Source organism: Stegodyphus dumicola, chromosome 10, assembly GCF_044657685.1.
Source record: "Stegodyphus dumicola isolate Sdum_Otavi_A_Nest chromosome 10, ASM4465768v1".
NCBI classification, from domain to species: Eukaryota; Metazoa; Arthropoda; class Arachnida; order Araneae; family Eresidae; genus Stegodyphus; species Stegodyphus dumicola.
Genome location: NC_140777.1, coordinates 56771194 through 56792032, shown reverse-complemented (window position 1 = coordinate 56792032; position 20839 = coordinate 56771194). Strand labels below are relative to the sequence as shown.

At 33.0% G+C, this 20839-nt stretch overlaps 1 protein-coding gene across 2 annotated transcripts in view; it reads left to right on the top strand.

The window, feature by feature from the left end:
* The window catches only part of LOC118193527 (sodium/potassium/calcium exchanger 5-like), an 89908-nt gene that overhangs the window by 9396 nt on the left and 59673 nt on the right, over window positions 1–20839 (top strand). The window contains exons 2-4 of one of the 2 annotated variants that reach the window (XM_085824947.1): window positions 2207–2398; window positions 5069–5152; window positions 8111–8217. In XM_085824947.1, the coding sequence (XP_085681073.1) occupies window positions 2207–2398; window positions 5069–5152; window positions 8111–8217 (383 nt within the window). The remainder of the gene's footprint in view (window positions 1–2206; window positions 2399–5068; window positions 5153–8110; window positions 8218–20839) is intronic. The other variant, XM_085824946.1, reaches the window with a different exon arrangement.

Here is a 20839-nt window from a genome sequence, read left to right as displayed (position 1 = left end):
GCATTCCGCAAGGCTTTTGTTTTTTAGTGTATTAAAATTTTTCCTTTTGCTATTCTATTTTAAATAATTCTTTGCAACTATGTAAATCTCAAAGCAGTAAACATTATTGATTTCATATATATATATATATATATATATATAAAGAATACCGTCCCGCTAAAGAGCCGCAAGACAACAAGTATCTTCAGACATAAAAGAACCAAAAGATAACTTTAAACTGTGCGCGTAATCCTTTAAACTTAGCTGAAAGAACTTCACTAAATATGCGGAAAATCGTCAACCCAAGTCGTGTAACTATTCCATACGTGTGTGCATTAATGGCAGAGATGATAAGCTGCCGTAATTTTGACAGTTTAATATGTTAAATATTTGCGTACCACCCGGCATAAGCAAAAGAAAGAACTTGCGCGTCCCGTTTTAAGTCATTGATCTCGAGTAATCTGCTTAAAGGTGAAAAACGAAAAGAAAGAAAAAAGCAATTACTCACCTTCATCAATTACTTTGCGTCTCATTAAAATACGGCAGTCATGAATCATGGGGTGTCAGTCATATTCGAGAAATATACAACAAATTTTCGAGACGTTTACGTCAAGCAGCACGCTATTTTTTTATTATTATTATTTTTCTGATGGTGGCACGCAAACCTTTTTTGAAATCGCAAAATTAACGGCAAAAATAAAACTTGAAATGAGCACATAGCTTATTAGCTTTATATGTAAGTGAGATAAGGCTAATAAGTGAGCTTTATAAGTGAGAATTAATAATTTTTAGAGCAGCGATACGTGTTGTGAATTTAATAATTTAGGTTTTTGAGTAAATCTGAGAATGACGTTGCCTTTTTAGCTATATACACACTTTCGTTCATGCTTTAAATATATATATTATTTGGACACCACTTGATTCCTTTGTTCGGCCTATTAAATTGTACACAATTTTTGTTGCACTTCATTTAAACTTATTTCCTGAATTATTCTAAATTAATTAACCGATTTCTCAAAGCAAGTTGAAAATGACATCAAAAATTACAAATTTTGAAATAAAAAATTTTGGGCTAATTTTTATCTTGCGGGAGACAAACTTCTTACAATTAAAAAAAAATTCCCAAATCTGAGTATAGGAAACGGGAATATTAAACGCATTAGAAGTTAGATCTCGTTATTTGTTGAAAATTATTTTTAACTGACATTGCCAAAATATGAATATATTTTGGTCATTTCCGGATTTGGAAGAATTTGATTGCGACCAACAATTGCAAAAATAAAAGCCATGTAAGGAATTTTATGCCGGGTAAGAGGGGTGGGTATGTAATATATTTTTAGTTCTGCCGATTGCAATAAAAACGCGAGGTGCACAACTAGATGTTATAGCAATACCATACGCAAAATTTCAGCGCTCTACAGCTAACCACTTCTGAGTTATGCGAGATAAACACGTTCGGACATACAGATGTCTCGAAAAGATCCATTTAAAACCTATTTTACAATCTATTTCGGAAAAAAAGGCATTTATTCTGTCCGTACGTACGAAGCACGGTCCTTTATTCTGCTGTACGTACAGACGTGACGGAAAAAAATAGTCAAGATGGATTCGAGAACGGACAAAACGGATATATCCGCTGAAATATGATACCCAAAATGTTTCGCGATTACTTCGTACAAGGAGGTAGAAAGGAGGATTTTCGTTTAAAAGTTTTCAAAGTTCCACGCCTCGAATGAGAGTTTAGCATCTGGGAGTTTTTCACCTCAGCAATAACCGAGTGGATAAGGTACCTGAACGCTGGTAGTTTCAGCTGGGTCAAATCCAAAGAAAGGGCTCGTTGCATGAGCTTTTCATAGTCTACCATGTTTACTGTTACAATTACATACGTACAGTTTCTTCGCAGTTAAAGGTACAGTTTTAGGTACATGAAATAATACAGTTAAATGAACAGTTAGAAAATAAATAATAGTTCAAAAGTCCAGCTATGGTGAAACCATCACATGTCTGTCATACTACTCAGCAGCGATTTTTAAATTTCCTGTTGCACTTTTCGAATAGTCATTGTTTGGATTGATGTCACAAGTAATAAAAATTAATGCTTTACTTTCTTTAATGATATTTTTAACGCTTCTGTATTATAAGTTGGAAAGAAATCAAATTATAAACTATTTCTTTTGTAACCTTTGCTCTAAACTGATCTATGTGTTTCTTATTTTTTATATTTCAGCTCATAAGCGAGGTCAAGTACCACACTGTATACCTCCAGCTATCAATGAATTTCCAGAAGATCTATTCACACAAGAACAGAGGCAAAGTGGATTTGTGATCATCCACATAATAGCTACGGCGTATTTTTGTCTCATCTTAGCAATTATCTGTGATCAGTTCTTCGTCCCTACTCTAGAAATAATTGCGGAGTGTAAGTTATCTGTTCTTAACGTGATTTATTTTGCAGTCTAGATCATTTATTATTCTCCTCTTTCAGCACTGAAACAGGAGTTTTCTTCTTCTTTCGAACACTTTGGGAACTTAAAATTAGGGGGGAAAAAATTGCAGTCTTAGGTTACCATCGGTTTTGATTTGAGTTTTATTCGAAATTTAATCCATTTTAGGATTGCCCCCCCCTTTTTTTTTCGCCTAATTTCAAATTTTACGCTGGCTTGAACAACTATTACGACAAAATGGTATAAGTCAATAAGTTTATAATTACACTGAACGTAATATTTTTTGCTCAGACTGGGACAGTTCTAAGAAAATACTCACAACAGATAATAAAACCTACTAGGATAAGTATAATGATAGAAAAATCTGAATAAAGAAGTTGTTAACAAAAAACAAGTGAGTTAAAAAAATTTAGTAACTCAATTGAACATATCTTATTCTTAAGAAGTTATTGGTATTTATCTCTAGTGTGAACATTCTTTTAAAATTCTTTTTAAATTTTAATTGTATCAAAAATGTACTTCAATTTAGTTCTCTGTTAATTTTGTAGCTTTGCAAAGTTTTTATGGCCAGCTGTTCTGTCTCTTTCTTCACACCGAATTATATTGTTACAAAATGCCAGCCGCGGTAAGATAGCTTCCCCGCAAGGCGGGTTTAGGGTTGCTAGAAAATGGAAAGGGAAGGCAGGGTTACCATATTTGGTGAGAAATCGTCCATTTGGCGACAACATTAGCGATATGCCATAGACGGATGGAGAACATTCTGGAACGAATTTTTGCCGGTTTGGCCCAGAATGTCTTAGAAAGCAGGCCAAAGCTATATAAACCGTGCCTGTACGCGGAGTAGCAGTGTCTAGTCTAGTGTGTGGGTGTCTCATCAGTATATAGTAGTGCATCGTTCAGGCTATCGAGTGCATCGTAAGTTGTAGCGTGGAGAGTTTCGAGAGTACGTTGAGCTCCGAGAACGACCGAACCAAGTAGGGAGCTGTACTCTAGTGCTCTGCCATGAAGCTGTGTACACCGTTACAGCCTGATAGCCTGAAGGCTGCATTGCTGAGTGTTTCAGCGTGTTTGTCGGAGTTTTTTGACGACTGTATATCTGTCCTGAGTAATACCTCGCTAATAAATTGTGTTTTCAATCTTCATCAACTATTATCGTTAATCACTCCAAATCCACGAACGTGTAAGAAAGCAACAATATTCATTATTGAGAATGCTCTTTCGACTTGTGCAGACGTACCTAATACGCTGAAAAATGTACTATCTTATTTGAGCAAGACCGGGCAATGAAATGTTTTCTACTAAATGACTGTAAAGTTATATCAATTTTTCTTCCTTTTAAATGATTGAAAAGTTGTATCAATTTTTCTTCGCAACTTTCATTTTTCGAAATTTTATAATTATCTGACTTCCCCCCCCAAAAAAAAAACATTTCGCAATCATTATTTCATCAAAAGATTGATCTATGTTTATTGTATTATTTCCGACAGTTTTATTAGTCCAAAGGGGCTTTGTCCCTGAAGGACTACTGTTTTCGTTTTGCGATTTTGCGTTGGTTCACTATAAATGTCCGTTTCACTTTTCAAACCGTTGCCCCAACAACGGTACATAGAACCATCGAATTTTGAATGACGTAATCCTACTGCGAATATGGGCATGTGGAAGCCCAAATTTGAAATTTGGAATTTGTTTTATTATCGATTTCATATTTTGTAAATCTTTAACGAATTTTTGATTAACAAACTCAAAGATTTAAAAAGCGAGCAATGGCAACGTTGTACAGAAAAAACATTTTTATCTCTAGCGCGCGAGACTCCGTATCGGAAATTCTAAAGATATGCTCAGTTTGAAACTATTTTGCGATATTGCTCTTGAACTGAATTTTATGGTTTAAGTGCGAAGAACTTGATATTTAATAAATAAAGGTAACAGACAAAATGTTAAAAAACGCCCCTTTGGACGTAATTTAAAATCTGAAAACCTTTCAGTTTTTTTTTTTTTTTTTTACTCGAAGACAGTTACAATGACAGAGACACATTGCTAACTAAAGCGTTGAATTGCAAGTTTTAGGAGGATACCTCTTGCACGTTTTAGGAGGATCGACTGGATTAAGCAGAGTTAGCGAATAACAAAGCGGGGTTTTAGACAACCTTGGTTTTCCTCTCCAAAATATCTGGAAAACAAGTGCCGCCCAATCGTTATAGTGGTTAGCGAGCCTGGCTGCCGTAGTGATGGGCCCGCGTTCGAGTTCCGGCAAGGCTAATGGCTATTAAATAAAGCCATTAAAAATATCTGAAAAAATTCAAGTTGCAGCATAAATTGGAGAAGAAAGTACCCGCCGGCTGTTTTCTGGACAAATCCTTTGATTAACTTTTCTGGAGAAAGAAATGATAAAATTGGTGAATTTCCAACAAATGTAGGTGAGGGATATTAGCTATACTTGTGTTGAATTAGTTAAATCGTCTGATATTTTGAAGCGCATTTTTCTTATTGGTTAATATTATCAAACTAGTCATGGACGAACGTGATCACATTAAGCGCCACCTACTGCTTACGTCTTATTCTCTTGCAAACTAGAGAATTTTTATTGCTATATTTCCAGAACATTTACGCATTCAAATTCTTAAAATGCCGGCTTTTCTTTACAGCTCTGAACGTGCCCGTCGATGTAGCAGGTGCAACATTTATGGCCATTGGTACGTCATCTCCTGAGCTGTATTCAGCTGTCATTGGTAAGTTTAGTACTTTTGTATGAATTTAAACAAAAGCAATAGTAATCAGTAAACGAAACTTTTGCTCTTTGTTGGAGAACATAAGGAATTTAATGTTCACCGAAATCGTGTTTATGAAAACTCATTATATGACAAAGTATACATGTCCATTCTTTCGCAATTTATAAACCGCTAGCAACAACTCAATTTATATGTCAGTGAAATTTAAAGAATTATTTTCTTACCTTAAAAATCAGTTTTATTCAGCAGATTTAATACAGTCTAGAGCACAGCATTCATGACTCTGTAACAGAGATAAAAGTGACTATTTTGAGAATTATCATTCATTTTGCATTTTGGATTAAGTAATGACCATTCGCATTAAATCAAGGAAAGGCTATGAAAGTATGTGGGCTTGTTTGAAATCCGTTCGCAAGATGGTATGTAGCCGAAGAATTATGCTTTTTTCCACAACAGTACTAACTGGAAGATATCGGGTTCGAAGCCCGTCGAAGGAGCTGGCTGGTATTTTTTGTGGTTTTTCCCGTGTGTAACATGAACATGGGGAAGTTTCCTTAAAATGCCCTCCTTGAAGGCATCCTTGTATAGGAAAATATCTTTAGTGTGCTTTGCCGGCTGTGCTGGTGGCATTTACCACCTTCATAAATAGAGGTCTATTTTATCGGTCACTACAACAGATCTCATTTGGTAGCTTGTAAGTATGCGTTTTCCTACTCGTCTGTTTACATTGAGACCTAGAGGTGGCAGTTGCCACGGCGTCTTCTACAACTCAGATAGGAACTTATTAATAATATGTTCCAAGAGAGTTCTTCTAACACCTATCAAAAACATTTTGTGTCCTTTTTATTTTTTTGATTCTAAAAAAAATCAAGGGGTGGAAGGTTTAACTACATCAATGAGATTTCGTCTTTTTTTGAATTTGTCTTCATTTTACCCTTCTTATTGTTTATTTGATTAGTTGGTTATGCTAAAGCACAATGATTTTATCTTCCTAAAGGGAGGGCTATTTTCAAGGATAATTTTCTAAGGGAAATTTGCTCATATCCACATTACAATTCAGAAAAATCGCAAAAAAGGCCCATGCAACCAATCCATCTGCAGGGATTCGAATCCGAATCGAATTGCCAGCGTTTAGCGGTCTTATCCACTCGACCACTGGTTCTTCCCATTATTTAAAGATCGAGTTAATAGCTTGCCTGAAAAAGTTCTAGTTTGAAATGAAAAGTCTGCGGACGCTTTATTTGAATTAATATCACGAACTTTGAATAAAATATTAGAATTATATCATGTTAAATACACAATCAGTTCTGATAAAATGACAACTTACCGAACTGTAAGAACTGATTACATTAATTTCTATTGTGCTAAAGTTAAATATAAAAAATTCCCTTCACTCACGGCAACAAAATACATGAATTTAAACCCTGTTAAACAATAGCTCTGAATGCCATGAAAATACCAAAATAGCCTTATCAAACAATGATTTTAGGATTTATTCGAACAGCATATCTCAGCCTGTTTACTGAAGATTAAAAATATATTCGGTTTTCAGTAATTAAGATTGATTTTAGATTGGAATATTTTATTATAAAATATTTAGATATGAAACAAGTATTTTATGTTAAACAGAGGTTATAAGTCAAATTATACAAGTTGGATGGAATAAATAAATGGAAGTTACATTTGTCTTCTTTGGATTGAGGCTATAATACAGAATATTTACATTATTATCTCATTTAACAATCTATCTTTTAAGTTAAAAGAATAACACGGGAAAGGACATACATAATTAACTTAAAATCATGTTTAGCACGAGAACAATTAGGAAAACGGAGAAAAATGAAATAGCCAATACTAAAATTAACAGTACAAATTAACCCTTGACAATTGATCCTGTAAAGTCTACTTGGCTTTCCAAATGAGGAAAAGCAAAAAATAAGCTATGGAATGCTGGGATTCGAACTCCGGATCCTCCAGCTGCGAGCTACCTCTTTACATTATGAAGGAACGCAGTGAGGAAGACGAAAATTCCTTGCATGCTTTCCTTTTTAAAGGACTATTAGTGACGAAAGAAACCCAATCCCCAAATCTAGGAGGTAAGGAATTATAATCTAACGTATTTTTAGTCGAGCGCCACTTGCAGAATCTATTAAGGTTTTTCAAATCAGAAAACACGAAAAAACAGAAATCGAAACTGTAACTTCGAATCTTCCGATTGCCGGCTACTACTTACAGTATGAAAGGCATATAATCGGAAGGGCAATAATTCCCTACACTCTCTATTTTCAAACAGTTTAACCTGAAGAATAAGTTCATTTAATTACGTTCATTTAATCATTAATTCATTAAATTAAATTAAATCAGTCCTCCTAAGGAAAACATAACTCTTTATTTTTGTTTACATTACTCTTGTAATTCGATAAGGAATCAATGTGTAACAGAAATTTATTTTTTAACGATGTTAAAGATAGTATTCCTGATTACATCCACTTAAGTTATGCACTGTTGTGGGTAAAACTAACTCCCAAATACTATGACATTTCCTTTCTTTGCTTTTATCTCACCCAATTTTCCTTTATTTTGGCATTTTCTGTGAACAGTTTTGTTTTACACCGGTGATTTGGGGGTAATAATTTTCCCATCTTCCCCAATAAGCAAACTTAATATTCTTTTAAACACCTCTCAGCTAATCTGAAATCGGGTTAATCTATCCTTGGTAAATTGGGAACTAACTGTGTACGAAACATAGTCGGTAATTTTGCTCATTTCTTTTATAATTAAAAAAAAAGAATTTTTTTTAGACTTTGAGGCCGGGTTTGGTAATCATTATTTTTTACTCTTGTTTAGGAATCTTCCTTAAAAGGAAAAAATAATATAATATAATCTTAAAAAAATGTACTTATGCATAAAATGTCTAAACTATTGATTTTGATGAATCAAATGTGACCATTTTTTCAGGTTCTTTTGTGACGAAAGGAGATATCGGTATTGGAACTATCGTCGGATCAGCTGTATTCAACATTTTAGGCGTTACAAGTGTAACGGGATTACTGCTTTGGAAACAAGTAATACTTTCTTTCAATAAAATTACTACTCGAATCTCTAGCATATCAAATGGAAGAGAAACACGACAATGTAAAATTTATAATTAGGCATAAAAACAACCATATACTGCTCTACAGTTTTATTTAAAAAAATATAAATCTGAATAAATGTTCTTTTACCGTCTAATTTCATATGTTCAGTTTCTATTCCAAATCTCCTGTAAGTGTTTTTTTAATATTACATTTCTTTAAAATAAAAAAATTATAAAAATTTTAAAATTTTAAAATTTCGTAATGAATTATTTCTCTTAGTCATAAAGTTGCAGCCTTTGAAAGATGCTGAGTAATTATTTATTTGGTGAAGTATAACATACTTTAATCGTTATTTTAATCGTTTATCGATAATTATATTAATTTCAGAAACAGCTTAGCAAAGTAAATTTATGATAAAAGATATGTGGTTAGCCTAAAAGTTAATTAGGTTTAATATTATATCTACTGGATGAAAGATGAAAAGTTACTTATAATTAGCTTAAAATTTAAGCATACATTAAATCTAAAAGTTAATTAAATTTTGTAGAGTCATTAGGTTAATTGGAAGCAGAAAAGATGAAAAATATGCAACCGCCTTCACCTGGAATCGAACTACGGACCTCTGGAATACCGGTCCAGCGTGCAGAACCACTACACCACGAAGGCACGCTAGGGAAGTGGGTGAAATACCTTATAATTTAACCTACTTTAACCTTGAGCTCAACCATGGTTTAAATTACAACCCGTTTAATCTTCTTGAGCTTCTGACAAATTTCCATTTTCGCACTTACATAGAAGTCTCCAGTAACACAGAAGTGTTAAATGTTAGTTGAAAACTTTATTAAATGTACACAAGCTGATAATACAACTGAAATTTATCGCTATTAGGAGGATAAAATAAATGCAGTTATTTAAGTATGTATAACACGATAGTAACTTCAGTTAATAATGAGTGCGACTATGAGCTAACGAATTTTAAAAAAAAAAAATCTTTCACTTAACCTAGATCTCCAAAAAAGAATACCCGTTGCCACAGATGTCGCTCTCAGTTACGAATTTATATTTAAACTCAATCTAATTTAGATTCTAGTGAAGGCTAACGAAAGAAATAGAACGCACAGGAAAGAATTAACATAAAAATAAAAGATATAAGACAGGTAAGCAAACATTTAGTAGTTGTTGTGATAACATTGTACGATCCCCGTGATGCTTCTGCACACGAGCGAGAAAACTGAAACCGTTTGCAAAAAAGGTTAACGTTTCCAATGAATGATCCAAGAAAGAATGTTAGTGTTTTGATAGAGATGAAATCTTAAAAACATTCCTGTTTTCCCTAAAATGGAAATTGAATTTTCTTGGCACGCTTCCAATAAAAGCTGTGTCATCGGTGAGTGGATTGAAAAATGATAATTATTATACATTTATAGAAGGTTTTATTTATTTATTATATTTATAGTATATTTCATATTATAAGTATGTAATAATGAATATATCATTGCATATTTATAGTATGAGAATAAGTATACATTTATAGGAATCTATTAACTCCATAAGAAGTTACAGGAATTAATAGGAATCTATTAACTCCATAAGAAGTTACAGGAATTTATAGGAATCTATTAATTCTATAAGAGTTTTCGTAGGAGTCCGAGGAAGTCCGATTTAGCCCATAAGAAGTTTTCGAGAAATTGATGTATAATTGATGGTAATAAAAAACAAATAATTCTGAAACTATACAAAGGTTGTAATTTTCAGAGTTTAAAATTATGGAATAAAACCGCTATGAATGTTTACAGTAAAGACTAAAAGTTGTAAAATTTTCATATAACTGCCCAATTGATTTATATTGATTCTTTAAGAAGCCAAGATCAATATTTTTACTATCAGATATTGTGTGATCTTAAATCCATTTAGTGTGAATACAAGTTATTACTACTTGCGCAATTGCTGCAAAGTTAGTTAATAATAATTTATTTCCTAAACAGTATTGATTAATTGATTATATTATCTCCTAAGTTTAATTAAAGTAGAATTATTTTAAAAGTGTGAATCCATACTGGTAATTTGAAAGTAAAATGTTAATAATGTTTTAACGGGGACTGGAGTTAAATCATCATGAAGAATAAAATTTCAGTTGTAAAAGGAAAAAATTAAAACATGTAATCATTGTCATTGATCGGAAATTAGTTGACTTTTCAAGGGGAACAAACCAACTCCCGTTCAATGAACAATAATTGATAAAAATACGTAAATACGAAAGTGTTTCGTCTTTACTCGAGTTATAAGTTAAAGCCAAATCGGCAATTCTAGTCAGGCCAAATGTTTCCGTGAATAGAAGGAATTATGAACCAATGCTGATACTCAAAGAACTTATTCTTATGAAGCATTTTAGTCAATTCAATTTGGAGTAAAAATCAATTACTGTAGAGAAATCCTATTTAACTCGAGTAACCGTCCCCGACACTTTCATGTTTATGCATTTGAGTACTATATTATTTGTAGAAATTAAACATTGGAAATTGTCATTATGAAATCGAATTCAAAGTAAAGTTGAAATAAACATAGAAGATTACGAAATGAGATAAATAATGCAAACTTTGTAAAAACAAATCAAAGACAATATAAAAATAATATAAAAATAATATAGAAATTAATATAAATAAGATCAGTGAATGTACATGAAGATATAAAGGCCAGAAATGGTATTAAGTAACTTACATTCTTTCTAGTGGGGGAGTTGGCAAAGTGTTCTCTTCGTGTCTGACTCAGAAGTGTAGGGTGTCCGAAAATTCTTAGCGGCAGTAGGGGCTTTGAATAATATCAGTCGGTAAGACTTGGGTGAAGTAATTTATGGTAGTGGGTGGGACTTGGAATTCTTGAGGGATGTATTTTGTGGAGTTCTTATCTGAGAGAGACTGTCTGTTAAGATTTTTTTGAAAATACTAGTGAATGGAAATTAATTAATTTCTGGCTAATTGTCGTGTCGCAATGATTAAGAATTTAAGAAAGGAAAAAGGAATTTTCACTGTCCAAGAGCTGATAGACAGACTAAAGGCATGAAATAGGCCCATTTTTTTAGTAACAGTATAGTAACAGTATATGTCTGAAGACAATTAGCTTTTTACAATATATACAATTGAGTAATTACACTATATACAAATCTTCCAACTGACAGTCATCCAACTTATACCGCCTTCTCAGGTTTAGGAACAAATTATCATATCCCTATCAGTTAAATGATTTAGAGTGAGTATTTAACGCCTGCTCTTTTAAGGCAATGGTTGATAAATTGAATGGGAATTAGATTATTTTTGAGAATTTTGATAAGGATCAAAATTTCGCGTTGTAAATCTATTGTATCTGTGCATATAGTTTTAATTCGTTGTATTTGATTAATTATAGTATTGTTAATTACTTTTTTGGATATGTTGGAGTTCCAATTTATTAATTTGTTAGTATTGAAATTGAAGTTTCTTGTTTTGTCAAAAAGTAAAATTTTTTTGTAGTTAATGATTTGAAGATCTAGAAAGTCTATGTTATTTTGTGAATTATTAGTTTTATTAAGTGTAAGACAATTCGGATAAATCTCGGAGTGTTCAATTTTACCAAAATTATTAATTGTAATAAGGTCATCAATATATCTGTAGGTGTGTTTGTAGTAATTTAACTCTTGTGGTTGTAGATTTTTTTGGAAGTTAAATTCTTTGACAAATAAAAAGATATTACAGATCGAGGAGCTGGAATGTAAGCCCATTGGCAATCCTCTGACTTGTTTAAAAAGTTGATTTTGAAACTTGATGTAGTTATGAAAAAGTGTGCATTTTAGGTAGGTTTTCCATTTGTCAAGAGTCATGATATTGAGTATATTAGGGAAAAGTTTAGGTAGATCAAGTAGACTGGTATAGATTTCTTCTAGAGGAAGTGAGGTATATAAATTTTCAAAATCATAGCAGTTAATGTTTTGGATGTTAATGGTTTGAATGGTATTAATGACAGGAGTGTTATTATGAATGATCCAGCAATAGTTATGATTAGTGTTACAATCATTGAAAATAAATTTACAGATTTTATTAAGTTGAATTGAAAAATAATAGTCTACATTTTTCTTGTAATTATTAGTTCCATTAGCTATAAATCTAAATTTTAATGGTGTTTTATGGAATTTGGGAATCGCATAAAGATTAGTAAATCTGTTGTAGTTTGCATTGAAAGTAATATTGAGTTTCTTATGAAAAGTTTTAATCCTGTTTATTATAGATGTTTCTGTAAGGTTGGCTAATTGGTAAGTAGTTGCGAAGTTCTTTATGAATAATTTCAGCGTAGAATTGTTTTCATATAATGCTAAAGTTATTAGTTGCTTAATCTATTTTTGTAATAGTAAAAAGCTGTTTTAATTTATTAATACCTGATGTAAGTTGCGACCAATTCAGTGTACTTTTAAATTTGAGGTGACTGATTTCGGTGGATATGCGTTGAAGAATTTTAGCTTTCCATTTTAAGAAGGTATCTATGGGTAAATTCATTTGATAGCTTGCTTTAACTATAAATTCGTTGATGTTGTTTTCGAAAGTCTTGTAACAGTAATTTGTAGTCATGTTTCTGACTGGTCTAAATTTTGTACCATAACTCATTAGTGTTTTTAGTTGATGGTTTTGTATGATATTCAGGTTGCCAGTAATTATGTGCTGGTGATGAGAATCTACGTAATTGCTGTAAATTGGTGTCTTACAATGTCATTCTGTAGTTTCATCTATTTCATGGTGGTTAGTGAGCAAGTTGCTTAAGGTCCTTTGATATTTAAATGCAATCATTGGTATTGTGTCAACTGCGGGGAAGTAATCTTTATAATCTCTGATGATTCTTGAGAAATGAATATTGTCAAACTGCGGATGCAGAAAATTGACTTTAAAATAAATTTTGCGTTGAGTGAGACTATTAGAGAGTCTGAAAAGACTAAAATTAAGAATCATGTCTTTAATGATTTGTATGTCGTCGTAGCTTTCTTGAATGAATTTTTTTAGTTTGATAAGGAATTTATTAGTACAGGAGTGTAACCAGTTGAGAAGTTTCTTGGGAAAGTAGTCTGAGTCAAAAAAACATTTCAATTGTTTTTTCAATGCAAGTGTATCCAAAGTGGATAAAAATCTCGCATTATTTTTTATTTTGCTTCCTCTTTTTCCTCTCTGCGTTTTGTTGCTGTAGATCTTAAATTGGCTGAAAATAGACTTCTTAGAAGTATCTCTATGACTATGTATATAAGTGTTAAGTCCATATGGATAAAGTGAACGTTGTTTTAGTATATAGAGAGATTCCTGAAAAATTCGTGTTTTGTGATTGGGTATTATATCTAGTATCTGAAGTTGAATAGAGTTGAAGTCATAGTGTTTAAAGTGTTCTAATTCTGCTGTATTAAGTTGCGATGGTGTACTTATTTTAATGCTATTTTTTGTGCGTTGAATTTTTTGATTTGAGCTCTATGGTTATTGATTCGAAAGTTAAGATTGTTTTTAGTCTGTCCTATATATTTAATATGTCAAGTACCGCATGTAATCATGTAAATACAGTTAAATGTTTTTCATAGAAGTTGTTTTTTGGGTTTACCTGTAGCAGGCATGGCGTTAAATTTTCAAGTTTGTCATCTAGTGGAATGACATTTAATGATTTCAATATGAGTTAAACTAGCAAGATATAAAAGTAAGGAGGCTGCTAACCTTCAATACAGTAAAGTTTTTGTATAAGAACTTTAAAACTTAAAAAAGAATGGAGATAATATATAAAGTGGGTACATTAGGTAAGAGATAAATAGCGCTAATAGCTGCTATTTAGCATATCAAATGTTGTATGATCTTAAATCCATTTAGTGTGAATACAAGTTATTACTACTTGCGCAATTGCTGCAAAGTTAGTTAATAATAATTTATTTCCTAAACAGTATTGATTAATTGATTATATTATCTCCTAAGTTTAATTAAAGTAGAATTATTTTAAAAGTGTGAATCCATACTGGTAATTTGAAAGTAAAATATTAATAATGTTTTAACGGGGACTGGAGTTAAATCATCATGAAGAATAAAATTTCAATTGTAAAAGGAAAAAATTAAAACATGTAATCATTGTCATTGATCGGAAATTAGTTGACTTTTCAAGGGGAACAAACCAACTCCCGTTCAATGAACAATAATTGATAAAAATACGTAAATACGAAAGTGTTTCGTCTTTACTCGAGTTATAAGTTAAAGCCAAACCGGCAATTCTAGTCAGGCCAAATATTTCCGCGAATAGAAGGAATTATGAACCAATGCTGATACTCAAAGAACTTATTCTTATGAAGCATTTTAGTCAATTCAATTTGGAGTAAAAATCAAATTTAAGAAAAATAAAACAAGGAGTTACGTATTTCTTAACTCCTCGTCAGAAAGTTGGTGTCACGAGATAAAATAACACTTGGCAGTGTGTGAAAGAACGCCTAGACAATACAAAGAATGAAAATTGGCCGAAAATTGAGCTTCAAAGTGGGAAACGAATAATATTTCACACATTTTCTAGGCATTTTATTCAATGCCAAAAGACAAACTAAGAGCTGAACTAAGATTCCAAACTACTAATGAACTATTGTCAGAAAGTCCTTTTGATAGGGTCATAGAAGAGTCGTGTATAGTGTAACAAATATTTATTAACAGGTTCTAAGTTATACACGGACTTTAAGAAAATTATAGAGCAAGAGTCTGATACAACCTATCAAGTTAGACACTTGGCTTTTACTGAAGTACTTCTCTGGCTACTCACCAGAGGGCACCCTTGTTGTCACAGTTATTCCAACAGTTTATGTTAAAGGGTTGGTTACACTACTAAATAAAGTAAGATTCAGTGTCAAACAGACCAAGTACTCCGGTTCCGGTTAATGATGTTTTAATGTCACGTGACTTTTAACGCTTGACTCAGACGATTTTTTTTGTTTTATTTAACTATAGCAAAGCACCCGAGGGCTATCTGCCTAAGGAGAGGGATGCCTTCGTGGAGGACGTTCTAAAGGAAACTGACTCGTATACACGTTACACATGGGGAAAATTTTGAAAACTCCCATGCAGCCAGTCCGAATTGCCAGTGTTCAGCGACTTTACCGCTCGGCCGCTTGTGTGTTTGACTCAGATGAAGAATACGCCATTTGCATTTCAGTCTTTGTTCGGAAGTGACGAAATATGCTACTTTGAATTTGCTCAGCGAAGAATCTAGCCCATACTGTTCTGCATGAAACTAGAAGAGCAATTCGAATCATGATAGTTGACATGCAGCAACGATTCTACGATGAACTGTCAAAATTTTGAGCCCTTACTGCAAAAACAATGCTTTTTCTAATCGAAACTACTGGGTCGGTGTAATGTCTGGACCGTTCTTCATTGGGTTAGCAATACTGCATCGCAAAACCTTCTTTTTTTTTTTCTTTATTCAATTGTTTCTCTTCAGTTTTAAGTCTGATTGTTGCAAGATGGGGCTTATATCGTTTTGTTCAGGGCTAAGTAGTATGTAGTGTCAAGTAGCAGGGCTAAAGAAAAAGCCCTGGTCAAATACACAAAAATTAACATTTTTGACACATTTAATCATCCCTTCATATTACCAGCTTTTCTGATCTCTCTCTAACAGCATTCGAGGACGACAGTTTCATAATGAAGCTTCTCTTACCATTTGGCTAACAAATTTCTTCAACTCTAAACCGCATTAATTGTATAGGAGAGGCACTGAATGCTGGCAGGTAGCCATTGACAAAGATAGTGATCACATTATGAGGGAACGAGTGAGTAATTACTGATTTATGACGTAGCGTATAAATGTCTTGTTACTGTGTATTGTATTGTTTTGTAGCGTTCTGTAGTGTATTTTATACTAATAAAATTACAGTATGATTTTAAACGGAAACCCAATAAAGAACGTCACGGACTTATGCACCGAACCAATAGTTTGCAGAAGTTGGAGAGGTAAAAATATTCCAAGATGACTACTGAAAAGAACCGCAGGACTAACTGGCTGCTATGAAATGACGTTAGTAGGAAACAAAGTACACTATTTTATCCTGTTAAAGAAGGCGTTAATGCTATCAACATTTTTCACGATTCTCTTTTGATACTTTGTCTAAATATATTTGTCTTCTAAATATTACATACAGTACCTAGTAAAAGTATATTTAATATCAAAGCTGACTGCAGCACTGATGAGGCCGGGTTCGAATCGCAGAGAAGGCTTGGACGTTTGAAAGCGGATAGTGTCTGTGCGGCAAAGAAACACTCGATATACACGACGAGTCGAAAGCGCTCTGGAGAGATTGTTGAGAAGGTAAGAAGGATGGGAGATACTCGCATCGCCACCTAGAGGGCTCTGTCTCAAAACTCGGCAGGAATGTAACAGTTAGCGAGGCCCGACGATACCTAACCGATATCTAACGAAATACACAGTGGCGACTTTGCTTCGACCTGTACTTGCTGATAACGTGGAAATAGTACCCAATTAAAATGATGCAGTCATGGCACACATTTATATTTTAATTCTTGGCGAGTATTTGTTGATGCAGATGATAATTTGTGTACAAAATGCACTATTTCTTGAATACTCATTTACAAATAATTTTCTTTAAGCACTATTGTAATACATTCGAGAAACAAAATAGCAGCTGGAGAACAGAGAGCTTGCAATACAGAGAAGTGGAAACGGATGCTTTATTTCCAAATGAAAGGTTTATTAATTCTCTTTCAGTTATAATGTCACTGCATTTTGATTAGTTAATTTAAGTTTTAGTTTACAGTTTTGAATAGTACAATTGGCTGAAACGTGAAAGTATCTGCGTCATAGTTTCATAAAAATCATACTAAAAGAATTAAGTTTGAAATGACGAAATTTAAACCAATTTATTATTAGCGGCTACTATTTATTGACGAAAAAGACGAAATAAAAATCTTTAAAAGAAAGTTAAGGGGCTGTTGGAATTTAAGTTAATATTTTATCTTACATATAAACACAAAAGCTAAATAAATTAACAGCAAATTTCCTGTTCCACAGACTACCACATAGATTGATTAGCCTCTTTCGTTGAATTTTGATCAAATTAAAGAATTTCTTCGCTACCTAGAGGATGTTACTTAGATTAACATTAAAAAGATCATTCATCATTATTACATCGTTCAACAAGTTCGAATACTGATAATCATCAAACCTTTAAGTACGTTGAGAATTTACTGAGACTCGTTGCTAAGGGCCTGATTTTGCGAACTTAAAAGTTTGAGTTCTTCATGATTCTTGTACAAATAGAGACTAATTTCAAAGAATGTTTTGGCAATGGGTATTATAATGTCATCCAAAGAGCTTGATGAATTCTACATATCTATAAACTTAGTTTGTAAGCTAAATAAAGTAACTAAATTCAAATTTCGAAATTTCTTTAGCATTCATTTTACAGATGGACAAATAAAAACGAATCAATAAAAAAATCTCTCGCATTTTCAAGCCATCGCGAAAAGTTAGAAATAGGTTTTCATCTCAATTAAGGTAATAGTGTAAATAACCACTGAGAAAGGAAAAATAGTGATAAAGGAATTCTACAACGTTCCTGAAATCTTGCTGTGGGAATTTTCCAACTTTAGGCAGCTAATCACAGTAATGATGACCTTCTGGAAAAATTCTGTCTTAAGAACTTCCGCAATGATCACCAACTTTTCTTACACGTGAGTGATTCATAGCATCTTTGAGATCATTTTCTTGATTGATTTATTTATTACTATTTGGATCCACGGCCATGAGAAAAAGACATATAACTGACAGTGGCTAATTTGGGCCTTGACTGGACAACAAAATCTCTGGCGCAAAGTGAAATAAGTTATCTATAAAAAAAAATTATGAAAAATATTTCAAAGAGTAAAACAATTGATCCATTTGATCCTGTACATCATTTAGACGATTTTATTTTGCTATAAAAGAAATTTATCTGCTTGGACATTTTTTTAACTGCAGCTATATATTTGAAAGTATTAATTATTATGTGCTACTCGACAGCTTTGTTTGCATGCAAAATAGCGGTTTTAAAGAAGCAAGGGATGGAAGGCTATGTCTGTGCACTTTCCGAAGAAAATTATTCGTATCTAGTTATTACAAAACACCGTGCAAGCAATGGTGTTTTGATATCTAAAGCTACGATAGATAACATAGTCAACAAAAAAGGAAAAAAATGTCAAAGTTTGGCTTCAAGTGGAAAAATTGTTCTAAATAATACCCAAAGAAAAAACGAAATGTTATGAATTTTGCAAAGGTAAGATCTTTAGTGTTAAAAGAAACTCCGCCAAGTCAAAGGGAGAGTAACGAAACGCTCACTATCAACTGTAAACAAAGTGATTAATGCTGATTTGAATCTTAAAAAGACGAAAAAATATTAAGTGCGTCTTCTTTCCCAACGACATATCGCCGAACGCAGAACGCACTGAAGAATTCTTTATGTGAATATTTATCCGGATAAAAATGAGAAAATATTGCCATAATAGATGAATATTGGGTATACTTAGATGACTGCAATAAAAAGAGATCCATTTATTATTATCAAAGAGGAGAAAAAATCTTAAAACATAGTTCAAAGAACCTGAAGAAAGTTTTTTTCAATTGGAACAATGGAAAGGGATTTTCGATTGTTGCTGGTTCTTAATATAACGGCAAATTAAAAATAAAGAGAGTAGATAAAATTGCTAAGATCAATTCTACGTACTATCAGGAATATATTCTGATACCCAATATTCAAATATGAAAAGCCTTCTCTTTAGCCACAGTGCCATCAATCAGCAGAACTGCATCAAGACGAAACAAGCAATCACGCGTCAAAATGCGCTGTTAATTTCTTAGGAAAATGGAACAAGAAACGAATATCAAGCCCCTGTCCCTAAATATTCTGATGTATACCCCATGAATTTTTGCACTTTTAAAAAGGCGAATTGTACAAACGTACACCTACAACCTTCCTTGGACTTTGTAAAGCTGTTCAAGAGGAGTGGGATAAAATACCTCTTCCGATATTTGCAAAAGGCTTCTATTATTTTTGAAATTACGACATAGAAAGATAGTGAAGAATAAGGGTTGTCAAATAGAACATTTAAAACACAAAAATTTTAGGTATAATACTTCTGTAAATACAAGGAAAATCGTCTAAAAATGTGCAAACAACCTCTGTATTCGGCTTATAAAGTTTTCATTTTCAATCTCATATGAAACTTCTGACTTTAAAAAAATGTGCAACACAGAGCTGACTCTTCGCGCAAATTAAAATATTGCAGAATTGAGAACTGGAGTATAATTTTTGTGTCTTCAGAAACTTAACTATTTTAAACTGGCCTAACCACAAGCTTTGCCGATTTTTACTTCGTACAAGGAAGTACTGTCATCGCGAAAAATTTCGGGTATCATATTTCAGCGAAAATATCTATTTTGACCGTTCCCGAATCCACGTTCACATTTTTTAATAGGGCTTCTGTACTTACGGGCAGAATAAGGGACTCCTTTTTTGCAAAACAGATTGTAAAATGGATTTAAAATTAGTTCAAAATGGACTTTTTCGTGACCTCTGTACGTACATACGTACGTATGTATCTAGCACTATTCAAAAACGATTAGCCGTAGAGCTTTGCATAATGGGACTGCTATAACATCTAGTTGTGCCCCCCCCCTTTTTTATTGTAATAGACGGCACCTAAAGTGTAGTCAAAATGGTATCGGCATCAGACTTTTCATTAACATTTTGTGGCGTAAAGTAGTATACTCACTTTTGCGATAGAATCCTAGAAGCATTATCGCCTTAACAAAATCATATTATGTATCATGCAATTTAACTTTTTCTTCCTAACTTTTCGCAACTTTTTAGGGCAACTCCAGCATATCGGAAGCATTCTGATCGGGTCTTATTGTTTTATTTAATATTTGTAGTGTTAAGTACAAAATACTGTTGCGTGAGTACGGGTGCGTAGACTCAATGCACTCAGGTGCGATGATAGGTTGTAGTAGTTATCAGTAGTTATACTTCAAACTACTAGGAACGTTAAACGCAACCAATAGCTCGGAGATAGTATTTGGAACGCAGAGCTAACAGCTAACAATAACAACTGAGAGCAGATGCTGTCTCCGTTTCCACCCGACCGCCGAGATATCTCGAGTACTTTCTGTAACTGGAAGGCAATACGAGAGTCGAATTATGGTTACAGCTAATATAGTGATCAACTACATTTATTCAATTACAATACCTTTCACGGACAAAAATGTGGCCCAATGGTCGCTATGTTTAGCGATTTTTTGGCGATTTTTCGCCAAATTTGGCGACAAAAATTTATCGCTAAAACCGTTGCCAGCTTATCGATATCTCCCCAAACTGCCGAGATACCCATTTACTCAAAGTTAAATGGACTTGCCCCTGTATTCTAACGTTACCAGCATAGCTTGTCTCTCTTGATTTTTCATGTTACAGTACACAGAAAAATACAACAGTTTCGCATAAATTGAAAAAAAATAACAGTTTCACATATAATTGCACTAAAATCATCTACTTATGTACAAAATTTGTACCAATATAATGAAGAATAGCCGAGAACTGTGA